This window comes from Plectropomus leopardus, chromosome 6 (genome assembly GCF_008729295.1).
Source record: "Plectropomus leopardus isolate mb chromosome 6, YSFRI_Pleo_2.0, whole genome shotgun sequence".
Classification (NCBI taxonomy): Eukaryota; Metazoa; Chordata; class Actinopteri; order Perciformes; family Serranidae; genus Plectropomus; species Plectropomus leopardus.
The window spans coordinates 32,300,169-32,317,775 of NC_056468.1; the positions used below are offsets into that span (position 1 = coordinate 32,300,169).

The 17,607-nt window shown below is 39.3% G+C and overlaps 1 protein-coding gene across 1 annotated transcript in view; it reads left to right on the forward strand.

Annotated features, from left to right (window-relative positions):
* dapk1 (death-associated protein kinase 1) overlaps nucleotides 1-17,607 on the forward strand; it is a 94,993-nt gene that overhangs the window by 58,100 nt on the left and 19,286 nt on the right. The window contains 12 exon segments of the mRNA XM_042487731.1: nucleotides 652-697; nucleotides 944-1,033; nucleotides 2,701-2,793; nucleotides 6,749-6,835; nucleotides 6,837-6,869; nucleotides 9,135-9,233; nucleotides 10,617-10,715; nucleotides 12,825-12,923; nucleotides 13,040-13,237; nucleotides 13,528-13,573; nucleotides 13,576-13,724; nucleotides 16,274-16,372. Of these exon segments, the coding sequence (XP_042343665.1) occupies nucleotides 652-697; nucleotides 944-1,033; nucleotides 2,701-2,793; nucleotides 6,749-6,835; nucleotides 6,837-6,869; nucleotides 9,135-9,233; nucleotides 10,617-10,715; nucleotides 12,825-12,923; nucleotides 13,040-13,237; nucleotides 13,528-13,573; nucleotides 13,576-13,724; nucleotides 16,274-16,372 (1,138 nt within the window).

A 17,607-nucleotide genomic window follows, 5' to 3' on the forward strand; every position in this document is an offset into this window, starting at 1 on the left:
CTTTCATGGACTGTTGACAGCAATCAGTGTCTCTGACTGAACAGCAGGGTGGCTGCATTCATCACTTAAATCTCTCACATTTAAAAAAATGCATCTGATGTGCCTTATAAGCTCTGGTGTTCCTGGAGGTCAAAATAAATTAATTTAAAGAGAGAAGAAATGCTTTGTTGAAATACAGGGATAAAATATAACATATGAAATAAAATATGATACACTTGTGGAGGACAGTCATACAGTAATTGTCAAAGTAATTAAACTAATGTAAACAGGAATGTGGTATATGTATATGCATAATGAAAAGTAATATATATGTATATATATATATATTTGTAGAGCTGTAAAAAGGTAGTAAAGCACTAAGTAAAAATGACACATTAACTTAAGTGATTGGAATTGATTTTTTTTTTCTATTTCACACAAAACTCAGGGCATATTTTTTCATCTTAAAAATAAAATAACATTAATTTTATAGTTTGGTTTAAAGTGACCTCATACCTCTGTGTGTCTTTGGTCATAAATAGTCGTTGCTTTGAGTATATAAAGGCTGTGTCATGCTGGAAAATATTGGATGAACTTTTGAACTGCGAAATATCAAAAGACATCCCTTAACTATTCTGTGTTTAAAATGTTTTTTTCATCTTCTGTCTGCAGAAAGAGAATGACGATTCAGGACAGCCTCCAGCACCCCTGGATCAAGGTTGGACTCTGCTTTTCTCTGGCTGACTGAGGGCATTTCTATTTAATGTGAAACTTTCCAATCCTTTAAGATTTAATATGTTTCCTTTATTTTGTGGCAGTATTTGAAGTTTGAAACAGCTCAGGATTTATGAGCTCGATGTTGCCAAGCCTCAACTGATTGATTCTGTACCAAATCTATCTTGCCAAGATCATTCTCACAAGTTTCTTTCTCTATTAATTCATTTTTTTCTGTTCGTGAAATCAGCCAAAAGACACTCAACAAGCACTGAGCAGAAAGGAGTCGGCGGTCAACATGGAGAAGTTCAAGAAGTTTGCAGCTCGAAGAAAATGGAAAGTAAGTGATTTCCTTTGATGCTGTCTTTCCAACTTTGGGAAAGACACAAAACTTGCTGAGTAAACTCATCACATACCCAAAACACTTCACTTTGACAGCTTATTGCCAAAAAGCCTCCTCTGATTTTCTACTTTAATGTCGCCACAGTTGCTGCAGGCTCGCCATAAGAACCATCACATTTACCGCCAATGCCGCTTTAGTGGTCGTGTCCTTGTCTGTTGCGGTTTGTCACGGCTGACCCAGCATCGCTTCTTAGCCTGAAAGAAGCGCAGGGACAGTTTATCTGTGGTGGTTTGGCGGTGCTGTCATGCCATGTCTCTGTCTTCATGCTCAGTTGTGGCACGCTGGAAGCGTCTGGCTTTGCAGTAACCTCGATTTCACTTTATTTTTTTCCACACGTGACTAACGCCAAAACATGACAAAGCAGAGATGGGAATGTTGGTTGTTAAAGTAGACTTGAAAAAGTGTCAGGTTTATGAAATATCTCACAATCTAACTAAAATGGAAGGAGCCTCTTTTCGCATGTCTGTCCTTCAATTTTCTCAACAACTTTTCACCCCATGAACTTCTCATTCGGTGGGTGTGTTGCTGAGGACCCAGAGGAGTGCAGTGTCAAGTGCCAGCTCTTGGGATTTAAAGGACATTTTTATTAGTTATATGTAAGGCAGGGAAGTTTGGCTTTAAAAGAATATCATGGTATTTTTTGGCTACATTGTACCACATAATATATCTCCACTTTTTGAAATACTACTAAAATACAAAATTAAATGAACTACAGTTAAATAATTTAAAGTGGAGTGTCGATGTTTTTTGCCGTAAGACCTGAAGCTTTGGATCAACAGTTAGCAGAAAGTTAAACTGTTACTGCAACGCCATTAAACATGCACGACAGAAACTATCAACTCTCCAGTTCATAAGTGACAAATATTTGCAAGTTGCGCTGTTGCTGAGGCAGAGCCGTTAGAGAGGAAGGGACACAAAAAATGGCATGACAACAGTTTATACTCGATGTAGTCATTTTAAATGTCTAAAAGCCCCAAGACCTACTCGGCACTAATTCAGCAGATGACTCGGATTTTGTTTATTCTGAAAAAACAGAGAGATCGATTGCACAGTTTAATACCGAACAAGCCCTCAAAAAGGCATACAAGATAAGGGGACTTCATTTTAGTTTGCCTGTACATAAAACAAATATAAGGGATTTATTCCAGAAGGGCTGTGGTGCCAGGGATGGTCTGTTTACTTTGAGATAAACAATAATAATACTAATAATTGTCTTTTGGGTGTTGGATATCGTTGGTTTCTGCCATTATCACATCACACGTCATCATATCTTGTATTTTATGTGTGTAAACATTTTGTGTGTATTTGTGTTTGCAAACTGGCTTGCCTCAAATTGCTTTTTGAGGGACAAAAAAATATCATAAATAAAATTATTGTAAATTTTTTTGCACAGCAGAAAAAAGTCCAGAGTCAAGTCACCTCACAGTATGAAGGGCAGTGTGTTATCAAAGAATGGATCACAATGAGTGAAGCTGACTTAAATGGAGCAGAAAAATGCTTTATGTCTACACCTGCCTGCCCGTTCATGGTCCCTTCAACGTGACATTAACCCGTTCTACTTCCTCTCATTCATGATCCGCCGTTCTTCTTCTCCTCTTTTGCAGCAATCCGTCCGACTTATCTCCTTATGCAACCGCCTGTCCCGCTCCTTCCTGTCCAGAAGCAACATAAGTGTGGCGCGCAGCGACGACACGCTGGTAAGATCTGATTCTCTGAACAAGTACACAAAGACATTAAAGCAGAGGACAGGCGATATTGCTTAACTTCACAAATTCATTAAGTTGATTGAGTTCAACAGCTATTAACACAACCAAGGCTTTAAATTGCACTTGAGTAAAACATCTAAAACAAAAGAGCCATTACTTTAATCTCCGCAGCCCTTTCCTATCTTTAATATAAACCAAATAAACGTAATTGACAGGAGACTGGCAGCTTAATGAGTTTCAGATTGCTTTTGCTGAAGTGCATTTTGTTATAAGGACCCCGAGCTCTCGGTTACAGCTCTGGTATTTGTAGCTCCACAATCTCTCCGAGAATCTTGAGCTCTTACATGTAATTGATCTGTTCCTCGTTTCCCACGCGGTGCCACAGGTCAGGTGTTTGCAGAATTGTTGGAATTTCTGTGTGTGTGTGTGTGTGTGTGTGTGTGTGTAACCTCAAAACCAGGTTGAGTGTTCAGGAATGTGAGAGAGAAACTCGTGTAAATGTACAAGTCAGATTGTTTGCACACAGATGGTGATACATTAGAGAGCTTTTATGTTATGTTTGTATGTATGTGGATACTGTCAAGCCTGTGAGATGTAAACACTGCAGCTTCGGTGAAAGGCTTAATCATTTACAAAGCATTACCAGTAGGCCGAGGCCAGGCCTGTTTCCTTATTACAGGATTACGCAGCAGCTTCACACCACACCACAGGTGAGCTGACAGGTAGAAGTAAACGCCCCCTGTAGTCCACAAACAGAACTGCAGCTTTCTAATAAAGTGGTTCTCAGCTGGTCCAACCACAGGGTCCAGATTTTGGTCCTTCGTCATTAGTTCAAGGTCTACATGTAAGATAAATAACTGCATTTTAAATTTCATTTCACAAAATGTAAATAACACATGAAATAAGACATATTGCAAGAATAAAGTGCAGTTACTTAAAACTTAGTAAATAAATAGCAATGCAAACACAAAAAGTAGGCCTACATATTATTGCTTCAAGATAAGATAAAATAATCCTTTATTAATCCCACAGTGGGAAAATTCCCAATACTGCAGCAGCTAAGAGGTATGAAGAAGTGTAAGCAGCGAAGGAAACAATATGATAGTAAGAAAATAATTACAAATGTAAAAATATTAAGATATTGAAATATTAGATAATAAAAAACAAGGTGCAAAAACAGTAACATAAATAAAATAAAATTACAAAGTGCCAACAAAAACGGTCTAGAAATAATATATATATATAAGAAATATAGTGTCAATTGCACATGTGAAAAATTGCACTTTTTTAATAGATCAGTGCCATATCAAAGCTGCAAAGGCGCAGCATGTTAATAGGCCAAATGATACCAACAACATGGCAATAAAAAAGTTTGCTGAAAAGCAGGATTCGGCACTTCAAAATAAAAGTTCTGCAGGAAATTTACCATACTGGGTTTTTTTTTTTGACATGTTCACAAGTCACTTACAGTCCATTCTGAACAGACCTGCCACCCACTTTTGGACCGCAACCCACCAGTTGTGAACCTCTGCTCTAATAGGTGGTTGTCTTTATTGCCTGGGCAGCTCCAGGGTTAAGTGCTTTACTGAAAGACTCAGAGGTTGTTTTTAGTGCAGCGGCCCTTCTGTAAATTTTCAACTAAGAAGTTGTTTGTGTCAGAGGCTCTAAATGAGAACGTGGGAGGAAGTGCACACATCAGAGAAAAAGGAGTATGAGAGTATTGGTATTAGCAGAAGGGCTGAAACTAATGTTTATATCAATTATTGATTTATCTGCCAATAGTTTTTGATTCATTGTTTAGGTTTTAAAATGAACCAAAGTAGAATATGAAGTAATTATATATTATTTTCCTCAAAACCTCAACATTTCTCAATGTAGAAGCAGTGATGCTTTAATGCTTTTGTTCAGCTGTCAGTTTTTATACTTTATCTTTGAAACCATGTGTTTTCTCTCTCTTTGGTGTGGAGGACGACTCTGTAATTCTGCAACACTCATGAGATTTACTGCTGTTATTTACTGCTGTAATTTTTTGAGGGCGTTGAGTAAACACGGATTTTTTAAAGTAAAACTGCTTTATTCAAATCACGGGGTCTGCTTGTTTTGGAGAGGAGGACACCTCTGCGGATAATTCTTACCAAAAAATTATTTAGAAACAAGAAAATTACACACAAATATGCTTCATTATGAATATTATAAAAAAAAATGTGAATTTATTTAAATGTATACTTTTTTTCTATCACATATTTTAAAATATAAATAAGTATAAGTATAGTTTTCAAGACATTTTCCCCTGGTTTTTTTTTTTTTTTTTAACCACCAACATCAACTATATTTTTGTCATTTTTGGGACATTTCCTGCTAAATTGCTCATTGCTACATTTATCATTTATTTTTCAAAAAATCAGACCAATTTTCTCAGTTTTCAGAGGTTTAAATGCTTGTAAAGGCGTCTGAAGACAACACAACAAAACTGATGTAGATCCTGGTTTGAAAGAGTTAAACGATGAATCAGTTATCACACTTTTCTGTCAATCGACTAATCGGCTTATTTTTGCAACACAAATTATTATAAGTGAAACTGGCAGAGGAATGAATGACTGTGGACTAAGACGAACATATTTTGGGAGAGTCATCCTGCTGAGGTAACAAGCATACAAGGTTTAGTCACCTTTACAAAACACCTCAAAAATAACTTTTTAAGGGACGGAAAAGCATTACTCATCCCAGCTGCCTGCCCTAGTTTTCTCTGAACTTTTAGTCATACGAGACCACATCTTTATTTCCCGGATACCAGCATCCGTCCTTGTGTTTTTTTTAAATGTGGAGACTGTTATTCAGGACCAGATGTGTCACATCAGGGGTCAAGAAAGAGAAAAACAGATATACTTCTTACTTCTTAGACTTCTTTCTTCTTTTATTAGAGTGGGAGGCCTACTGTAGAATGTTAATAAATTTTATATTAATAATAACTTCATTTAAAAATAGTAACTTTATTTATATAGCACCTTTAAATGCAGAGTTTACAATGTACTTTGACAAACAAAGCAAAACAGAAATGGGATACACAGATGGCAACAACAGCGGAAAGCCACACAGTCCTATTAAACATAAGCAAGAAGAAACTAAGAGTTAGGAGTTAGGATCAAATTAAAAACCAGAGGACAAATAACGCAAGATGCAGGCCGCATAATGTTGATATAAACTAATACAAAGAAATAGACCAAAAACAACAATTTAAAAAAGCAATAAAGCCACAAATAAATAGAAATAAAACAGATAAAGCATAAATTCAAATGGCAAAATAAATAAGTGACAAATATTTGCAAGTTTGCGCACATCACATTTTATTACACATCAAAAAGAAAATGAGGTAGCTTGATAAAACTTCTCCATCCTGTCATGAACTGCAGTTTTCAGTAAAAAGGTAAAAATCCCAAACTGAGTTGACAGTGAATCCCCAGCAGGCGGTTTGCTGCTCGTACATATTCGTGTTGTATTTGCAGCCCCTCTGAGGTGGCGTAGTCACGGCTCCTCCAGCAGGGAGGTTATGTTGAGGAATGTAACCAAAGTGTCACGCTTGGCAGAATAAACGCCACCTCCGCCTCGCCTCCTCTCCTCTCCTCCCTCCTCCTCGCCTCCCTGCCTTTCTCCTGCTCGTCTCTTTGTGCAGCAGAGCGTCACAGCTGAATTCTGTGCCATCCAGCTGACTCTGGATGAAGGTTATTGGGTCACATGTCACAGACTTGGAGAAAAAAAAAAGTCTTGATATATTTTGAACCTGAAACTTCTGTTTGTTTCTGTGTGTGTTCATGCATGAGCGTAAAGATGAAAGAGAGACTCAGAGAGAGCATGTGATAGAAAGAATTCACAGGATTAATGTTCACAGGATTAGATCATCATCCCGTGAACTGTAGAAGAGTAATAACTATCTTTCCCACCCGTCTAGGATGAGGAAGACTCCTTTGTGATGAAGGCCATCATTCACGCCATAAACGACGACAACGTGCCCGGTCTGCAGCACCTGCTCGGCTCCCTTGAACAGCTACGACGTCAACCAGCCAAACAAGGTGACCAACATAGTCTAAATAAAGAGTAATAGCCCTGTTTTTGGCGATGATATATTATGTATGAGATTTGTAAAATGTGTCCTGTTCTGGTTTTATAATAATTACACATTTATAGCTGTTAGAAACACACAGAATTTCACAGAGCTCACGTCCTTAGGATCTGCAGGAATGACGCCGTGATGCCACGTCTGTACTGCAGTCCACTTTCCCACAAACAGACCTCAGTTCAGTTCAGCGTCGTCACAGAGGCAGCTGACTGGTCAAGAGTCTGTTAACTTTTGTGTCCACGTGATTTTTCCTGGAGGAAGTCCGGCGGCCTGTTTTAGGAACTGTTTTGGAAGTTTGTGATCACAAGATCATGCTTATTTTTAGGATGACTGTTGAGACAAAGGCAAAGGAATGGAGTTTGTCTGATTTTTTTAGTGTTTTTAAAGGGGTAGTTTTTATTTTTTTAAAGTGGGGTTATATAAGGCATTGTCAGTCAGCACATTTACATGCACAGTTTAATTGAGCTACGGTTAAAGCTCGATTAGGCCATTTAACTGGACTGCTGTCCTTGTCCCAGTATACATGCAACGAGGGAGAATCGAATTTTTTGATGGAAGTATGTCTGACTCTGCTTCAAAAATATCTGATCCGTCCCTTTAAAAGCTACGAGTGCAGCAGACACCACTTCATCCCAGTCTCAACAATCAAAACAAATATGAAAAGAGTACTCCAAACACAGATTTGAATAACAGGGTTCCCACATTCATGGAAAACCTGGAAAAGTCATGGAATTTCACAAATAAATTTTTTAGACCTGGAAAAGTCATGGAGTTTTGTTGGCTGTAATGACATTGTTACAGTCGTTTTCTGTGAATGATGCACAAGTAATGTTGCATAACAGCAAATTTTAATTTTAATAAACAGTAGCTGTGAATGAATTGTTGCTGTGTGTGTGTGTGTGTGTGTGTGTGTGTGTGTGTGTGTGTGTGTGTGATGCTTTGTTTACCATCATGTGCATTTATTTATTTTACAGTTTGAAAAATGCTGGGCAGATGGAGCAAGAAAAAAAAAAGGGCTCTCGAAAAGTCATGGACAAGTTTTTAAATTTTGCCCATTAAAATGTGAAGGAACCCTGAAAAAGCCGAGGATATGACACAATACTTGCATGCTAGAAGTCACACCTTCGTTTTTGTCCATATCGCTCAAAAAATGATCTCCGAATCACAGGTTTTTACCCGAGCCACTTCTGTTTCAGCACATTTTCTTTCTATATACGCAGAGGTCGCAAAGTTCAAACACCGTATGTAAACAGGCAGATAACAGATAAGCCTCTTTGTTACGACCATCTTAAACAGAGGAGCTTTCTGCACATTCAAAGGCAACTTAACAGTCAGAGAGAAACATCCTTGTTAATCTCTGACACTAATCCGTGTGAATGACATGGAAATGGAAAACTAGATGATCCGAGGTGGAGGACTCGGCTGAAATCAGCCGCAAAAAACAAAGTATTGAGCCTTCTTAAAGAGTAAAAATAATGATAATCAAAGAGTTCAAATGTAGCAGTTAACGCTTATTAAATTTTGATTTATATGTATTTATTGAAAAAAAAGGACATGTAAAAAATAATGCTGAGTTAAAAGAATTTCAGTTTGATTTCCAGACTCAACAACCTCCTCATCTTCATTCTGCTCGCTGTTTCAGTGGAGATGAGACGCTGTTTGTTGACAGCTGACGGGCGATGGGGGGATGTGATGTTATTAAACTCAGTGAAGTGTAGAGGAAAAGAGGGAAATGGGAAGAAAAAGAGGAGAAGGGGAGTGAGAAAATAGTGATATGGAGAGGAGGAGGAGGAGAACACACTACAGTCAGTGACAGAGAGCTTTAGAGATCAGAGTTAGTGCTGGTAATTGCCAGATTTCTCACTTTCTTCTATGTTTAAGCTCAGGAACTTGGGCAGAAAAGGTCATCTTTACATTTTCCTCCATCCTCTTTCCTCCCTTTATTACCTCGGCTTGAATAACCATCACTATACAGACACCCAAAGTTACGTAAGACGTCAGTGCTGTCAAAAAACTAAGATACGTCCATCCATATTAATTCCCAGCTTTTTTAAAGAAGCAGTGGGAGAAAATCCGCCTATTTTCAAATATTCCTTAGTTGTAATTACTTGTTATCAGATTGAGATTACAGCTCCATCTTTAGCACACATTAAAGATATACAAACATATCATGGTCATTAATAACTAAAAATCACAATGTGTGCTTTTTATTTTGCAGCACGGGACTCCTCCCCTCCTGATCGCAGCCGGCTGCGGCAACATTCAGATCATTGAGGTGCTGATGAGGAAAGGCGCAGAGATCCAGGCCCACGACAAGGTAATCAAAACTCAAATCAGTGTGACCCTGACAGCCAGCTGTGGAGTTAAACAAACGTACATTAAAGGCGTCACAGCTGCAGTAATGTGACAGTCATTTGGATCACGAGGGTGGCTGTCTACACTATAAATATATGTCCCCATAAACTCATTGCCCCGATGGTCCCCATCGAGTTAAGCCACTGCATCCAGATTTCTCTTTAGTCGTGTGCACATATGAAAAATTACCACATATTCAATTTTATTTGACAAAATGTAAATGACATGTGGGCTTAAAACACAATGAAATAAAACATATTACAAGAATAAAGTGCAATTAGTTAAAACCAGGGTCAATGAATGAACCCCCCCGTGCACGGCCAGTGTAATCATCAGGTGCTGGTTGGTAGCAGGAGCATTTAGAGTCCACAACCGCACACTGAAGATCTTTACTGTGACTTTATTGAGATCGATTATGCCTGTAGCTTCTTTAGGTTTGCTCAGTGAAAATACAAGAGTGTTCACAGGTGTGATATATACACACGAGTCACATGACTAATAAGGCATTTTCAAAATGTATTAAATAACATTTTCCGAAGTGAGCATAGTTCAAACAACATTTACAAAACATATCAGAAAAACAGCAAGGATTTTATGACTTTATATATATTATATATATATATATATATATACAATGACTCAATATAACAATATTTACAAAATAAAATACATCAAAAACATCAAGAAACCTAGAAAAGTAAATAGAATCACATACATATTACACCATATAATCACAATAAGGAAACTAACTGCTATCCAGCAGACTATATTTCTTCAAAAAGGATAAAACTACCAGTCCTACAGCTGTCCCTCTGACTCCTTTAGTGGGAAGGGTGAGTGTCAGGGGACCTAGTGGCTCATCTGTTTCTATGGTCAACATTACCAGCAATAAAAAAAAATTAAAACTCGCAAAAAAGTTTTAAAAGAAAACATGCCTTCCAGACCTGCAGGCCTGCAGGGTTAAATATGATCCATTCCTTCACTGTTTATCTGCACTTGGTGCTTCTCGTAAATCTGGAATTATTTGGTCTATTGTAAATCATCACTGAGTCATCAGGATTGCAAACATCAGTGTGCTATTATGTGCAAATTACGGACACATTGTCACCAGATTTCTAGCCAGCAACAACGACAGCAAGTTGCAGCTCTAGTGGTTTAACTGGGGAGAATACGAGCCAGCATGTCCTCAAAATAGTCCCAAGCTCTTTGTCAGAAATCGTTCTGTGCAGCATTTTAGGAGGATGCGTTCATATCATCATGCTGCAGACACATTCCCAGAGAGCTTCATTTTCTAGTAAAGGTCAAGGCTAAATCCTGGAATTTTCTTCTCTCTTGAAACCCTCAGAGTGGAGCCAACGCTATCTACTACGCAGCGAGACACGGCCACGTCGAGACCCTGAAATTCCTCCATGAAAAGAAATGCCCTCTGGATGTCCAAGATAAGGTGAATCAAGTGCCTCCTTTTCCTCCCAACACACATGCACACGTGCAGAAACACACGTACTCACTACTACTCACCACCATACTCTGTTATCTCTCTGCAGTTACTCACACACTCCCACCTATCAAGCCTCCTGAGGAGCATTACTTTGATTCTCCCAAAAAATGCCCACATACACACACACACACACACACACACACACACACACACACACACACACACACACACACACACATTCACCACAGTAAGCACCTGGGGAGAAACCAGTTAATCTGGCATTTTATCAGCTTATTTGCTGTTGCTATGGAAACAGGTCTTGCTGAGAGCGATGGGTTGTATGTGTGTTTGCTTTCGATGCCAGTGTAGCCTCCATCACAGAGCAGGGTGGACGAAATCCCAAAAGCATTTTTTCCCCAATCTCTTCAATCATTTTCCCCGCTGGGTGGCGTCCCCTTCTGTCAGAGCAGCATTAAAGTTTATCTTTATTTAACTGTAACCCTAAAAATCACACGCTGAGGTGTCTGTGTGAAACCAAGTCATTGTCTTATACAAAGGAAAAAGCTTTCAACACCTTTTCTTAACAACTTCCACGTCTGTGCATTTACGTAAATTCCCCTAATTAAATAGATGTGCAAAGTTTTTCCAACATAAAACCACCAGATGCTATTTTAAACTGTTCACTTTCCCACCTACAAGCCAACACGTCGTCTTGGGTGTTGTTTCACAGAAGCAGCTTCCCACTAACGAGCTTCCCCTCTGACTGGAAGCCATAAAGTTAGAGCTGATGGATCGATTTCGAGTCTGATGGCTGCATACGCAGGACAGTAAAAAATCTGGATGCCTTGTTTGAGTGGAGGTTTAAGGAGACGTCACTGCCTTAAAATAATTTTCCTTATGGAAATGATTATCATAAAAATTGTTAAGACATCCTTCTATTTTATTTGAAGTTGTGGTTTATATAAGCGTCTTGATGGAGTTTTTAACTGCTGGTGATTTTATCATGTTTCTTTGGCACGAGGCACTATGTTTTCAGGTTATCTGTGCTATTCTTATGATAGAAGGTAGAGTTATTTGTCATTTTTTAATCAAAGTTTAAAAAACAAAATCACATTTGTGCTTGATCTGGCTACATTTCTGGAGCTGAAGGATGAGTTGTTCAAAATCACCAGCTACTACAACGCGATATTTCAAGATTTCCCTGAGGGATTTTCTTCAAAACTGGCACAAATGTCCACTTTAACTCAGTGATGAACTGTTTAGATTTTGGTGATCATAGGTCAAAGTCTGTCTGTCTCATTCTCGTGAACGCCATATACCGGAAAACGCTTTGAGGGAAAGTTTTCAAATTTGGCACAAACGTCCACTTGTACTCAACAATGAACTGTTTAGACTGTGGTGGTCATAGGTCACTATTTGGTTATCAATTTGGGGCAAACGTTCACTTGAATTTAATATTGAACCAATTACAATTTTGCAATTGCGTCTGTCTCATTTCGTGAATGCTCTCAAAAAAGGTCTTAAGGGAAACATTCACTTTCACTTTACAATGAACTGATAAGAATTTGGTGGTCAAAGGTCAAGGTCACTGTGGCCTCACAAAACAAGATTTGGCCATAAATCCATAATTCATGCTCTAATTATGACAAAATTGCACACATGTCTAATAAAATCTAACCTTCAAGTGATGATATTATATATTCAAAAGGTCAAAGGTCAGTTTGACTGTGATATTTTAATGTTCTGCAAAAAACACTTTTAAGGCCATTATCTCAACATCAAATCTCAGTAACAGAAGGGGAGACATTTGGCCAGATACTGAATTGGTGACACAAATCTAAAAACTGTGCTTGTGTAGATCATCTGTGCTGCTGAAGGAGGGGAGGATTGTGTGAATCACCATGTTTTAACTGACATGATTGTAAACCGTACCTGCAACTAGACTGTTTGTGGAGGCAAGCAAGAGTGAGGCAGTAATTTTAGTTCCTCATAGAAGTGATAGTTGTAAAAACTGTAAAGACATCCTGTCATTTTATTATTTGTTGTGGTTTATATGAGCATCTTTGTAGACTGCTGATGATTTTATTGATGTTAATTCTTTGTTGTGTCCTCCAGTCTGGAGAGACAGCTCTTCATGTGGCGGCTCGCTACGGCAACGTGGATGTGGTGAGCTACCTGTGCAGCATCCGGGCCAACCCAGACCTGGCGGACAGGGTAATCACATGAATACGTTCCCATACAACAAAACATCTGCAACTTTTCTTGAGGTGACCTCTCTTCAACCAGAGAACCAGAGGTTTTTATTCTTCATTTTACGTCTCTGTCTCTAGGAGCAGGAGACCCCGCTGCATTGCGCTGCATGGCACGGATACTCGCCAGTAGCCAGAGCGCTCTGCCAGGCAGGTTGCCACGTGGATGCAAAGAACCGTGAGGGGGAGAGTCCGCTGCTGACGGCATCTGCTCGGGGCTTTGTGGACATTGTAGAGTGCCTGGTGGAGCACAGGGCCGACCTAGAGGCGACTGACAAGGTAATCAGACCTGAACGCTTCAGCTCAGTTGAACTTGAACTCTTCACCCAACTGTGCAGCGCAGGTTGACTGCCTCCTGAGCAGTGGGAGGGATGTGTGTTACATGCAACAAGGAGCGGTGATCATCATCTGTGTTCATCACCAGGAGACACACCGGTTGAGTGAACCTGTCACCTTTCTGCAGTGCTCTCACTGAGCTTTTAGCTCCACACATGAATGCAAATGTGTTGAAAAGCACCAACAATCATATGACTCTGGAGAATTTTCATTGTCTCTCGCTCTCTCTGCAGGACGGCCACACAGCCCTCCACTTGGCCGTGCGGAGGTGTCAGATTGAGTGGTCCGCTGCCTCCTCAGACACCACTGCCACCTGGACCAGCAGGATCGCCATGGTAACACACCGCTGCACATCGCCTGTAAAGACGGAAACCTGCCAGTCGTCACAGCGCTCTGCAGCGCCAAGGCCAGTCTCGACCTCCCCAACAAGGTAAGGACAAACCACTGCCAGTGCCCGCTGCACCAGTATCACTCACAGAACTGTAATACCCATGGACCCAGACCTTATCGCCCATTCGTTTACACAGACTTTTATATTCCACTTATGATCAGAATAAAAAGCTCCTGATGTAACAACCTCTAATGGAGGAAACTGATCTAATTCAGCCCAATCAGAAGAAATTTTCAGTCATGTTTAGGGAGGTGGTATAAACCTTTCAAGAAACTGTTCAATTTGATCAAATTTTGGCATCAAATAACCATGTGAACACTTTATGAGATAGTTTCTCTGTGGTTTGAATAAATAAATACTTTCTGCATGTCTCTCCCATTTAGGGGTCCACATTAGGTGATGTGGAGGTGACATGCCACAACAGCTGTTTGTATTGCTCACCTCTGCTGATTTTTTCTTTTTTTTTAAGATATTTTTGGGGCGTTTTTGCCTTTAACGAATAGGACAGCACAAGTTTGAAAGGGTGAAAGAGAGAGGGGATGACATGTAGCAAAGGGCCGAGGCTGGAATCGAACCCGCGGCCGCTGCGGTGAGGACCCAGCCTCTATACATGGGGCACCCGCTCTATCCACTGTGCCACCAGGTGCCCCACCTCTGCTGACTTTGACAGAGAACCAGATCAAGCAAGCTCATTTTGTCTTCTTGTTTTTGATTATTTATTGTTTCCTTTTTATGTAGGAGTACTGCAGTCTTCCTCAGAAGCATCACCTGACCTGAAGGACGCGTCACAGCGGTCAGGTGACGCTTCTAAGGAAGACTGCAGTTGTCAGTCGAAACATGTCAAGGTAAAAAACATCTACATTTTTTGTCTGATAAAAAAGAAACAGAGCAAATTGACAGAGTACTGTTTATAAATTCAAATAATATTAAGCGCTCTGTTAGTGCTACTTTTGTATGTGAGTAAATTTTTATTTTTATTTTGAAACCGTCTTTATATAGTATAACGATGTTGCTGCAAATTGGTGTCGCTGGAAAACAATGGTCTGAAGAAGCCTGCATGTGAGGCAAAAATCGTTGTTTCTGTTGACAGTCCACATCTGGGATGTTTTGGGGACTTCTGTAATTTGTAGCTACAGAAAATAACCGAGGTTACATTAACGTTCCTCTCTATTAAATTAGATTAACTTCTATAATATGTGTAAACTTATATTTCGATTAAATGCTGGGGGCATGTAAACCCAACTAATGTGATCACTTTATTTAGCATCCATGAAACAAATCTCTAATCTGAACGGTTTCAGTGTCAGATTACAGAAGCATTGTCCATGTAATTGCAGCTATTGTTGGACCTCCCTAATGCCTGAATTGGAGAAATCCCAGCAAGCAGGTTCAATATCTGGTGTAAAGCCCTCCCAAAAGAGCCGATGCTGTTATTGCTGCAGATAAATGTCCATGTTTCAGAAATGAGATGTTTTAACAGTCATAAATGGCTTCATTGGTCAGGTGTCCACATACTTTTGACCATGTAGTGTTAGCTGCTCCATCCAGGCTGAACTAAAGCTAATCACAGGCCAAACAGAGGGATAAATAAACACAGAGAGCAAACATATTAAAGGGATTAAAGGGATTTCTCTGACTGTAAATTTATACAGCCTGAGGATTTTTGCTGTGTGATCGATTCTAATCTTGACTGGGTTCATAAATCTGGCATTCAATATATAACTATTATAAAACTATAAAAATATTTAATCCACATCTATTTATTGTGGCTGTAGTTGAGATTCAGGACTCGTTTAACTCGTGACGTTTAACATCTGTGAGTGTTTTTTTTGTGTAAACTGGTCCTTTACGAGAGCTTTCATACACCAGGGTGATCCCATCCTGCCGCCAGGCACGACTTCCCACACATGTTTCTGCCTTTTCGTTTTCTATTTTGACGCCATCCATTTTAATGTATTCTGCGATTGGGTTGCTTTTCTCTGACGCTGGAAACATGTTTTTTCCCAGAGCGGCTCAGGGAAGCGATGTGTGTCAGGAGCAGACAGCACTGCTGGAGATGTTTTGATTTATTCATTATTTTCAGTTTCTGCTTGTTTTTCTTCTTTCTTTCTTTTTTTTTTAAAGTTTATCTGAAGCAGCATATCACACATTGCTGAGTCTGTGCCTGGATTTGTGTTCACTGTCAGCTGCAGACACTGGGGAGAAAAATGAGAAGGGTGGAATTGAAAATGTCTCCAGTTCTGTTTACGGCAGAATGAAACGGGATGAATGCCTCCTTGTGTTTTCAAGTTTTCACAAAAGGGAATTGATTGAAATTCTGCTTTCTAACAAGATTATTTTGTAGTGGGCATTGATATTTTCAAAAGTCTTTTCTTTTATTTTCAGGCACAGAAAACTTTTGTAGGAGTCAGTCAGTATTTGGGGTTTACTCTGAAAAACTGTGATTGCTGATGATTATTCCTGTTATTATGGTAACTACAGAGGACGATGTGAACACAGTGGTGCTCCTGCTTTGATTACCCCTCCTGCTACATCATAAGCTGTAAATGTCAAACAAAAAATGTCCATATTTCTCTCTCTTTATCCAGTACGGCAGAACTCCCCTCCACCTGGCTGCAAACAACGGGAGCCTTGAGGTTGTCCGTCATCTCTGCTTGGCCGGCGCTAACATCGACGCCGTCACCAACGTAAGTCACCACACAAGTCACCACGCAGCTTTCCTCTCTTCACTTTTTCCTTTCGTTTGACAATAGCAGTAGCTTAAAGGGTCGGTGTGTAAGGACTCTTTTTATGCTTAACACTACATACGGAGATATATGGAGCCTTCAGTCTGTTTTCTGCTTTCAAATGCAACAAAACCTGCACAAATACGTGTGTTAATTAGTATTAAAATGTCTTAAATCAATCTTTCAGAAGTCTTAAAACTGCTAAGACATTGGAAGTAGGATATTATGAAACTGTTTTTGTACTCTTGCACTGTAAAATCCCTAAAATAATTGGTAATTTCTATTTTTTGAATAATTTACCAAATTTAACATGTTTATTTAACTTTTTACATCACTAAAGCATCATGTTGAAGTAAACAGTTGGGCAAAAAATAACTGATCATGTCTTTTTATTCTTAGATTCGAGTTAGTGGCATTAAAAAAAAGTCTTAAAAAGGCTTAAATCTAATTTGCCTGAAGCTGTAGGGACGTTGGTCATAGTGCGTTATGAGGTGAGGAAATCGTAAGCACTGAATTTAACTTTGAAAGCAGTTTTTAACCGTTTCAGTCGGATTTGTGGATGATTTTGATCATTTTGATTAATTATACTGCACTAACTGGTTTCTATATGAACCCTGCTGCTGTCAGTAGAGCTGAATGCATTCGTATGTAGAGGGGATTTATCACCATGACAGATTTTATCATATGTGTCTTCCTACACCTCCTGCCATGGTTGAGTGAAATGAATGAACATACATGACACAGCTCATAAAAAACAGAAGACACCTTTGTCTGTACTTTTTCAGATGATGGCTCATTTGTCAGTGAGTTGTTAATTTCCTGCTTGAGCTGCAGAGCACGTCACTGCTCACTTCTTACACTTAATAAACGTGGAAAAGCTGATGGCAGCTTTTTTAACTCACACTGGATTTAATCAGCAGGAATTCATTATTAGCGCTGCCCTCCTGATACTGAGCTGCGCCGCCTTTCTGTTCTTCTATATCTGCCGCTGTGGGTTTAAACTTAAAAGTCTTAATGCGTTTCCTCCCTTTTTATTATTGAAATGGATTTAACCTCTTGACATTCGCTTTAAATTTCCCTTTAAGAAGCTTCAAAGTTTTGACAAAGCAGTTTTTCCTCACAGTACAGTTAGTGGTCCAAATATTTAAAACCCAAGGTGGAAGTTTTTATAGCTACACCATTACATAAGATAATAA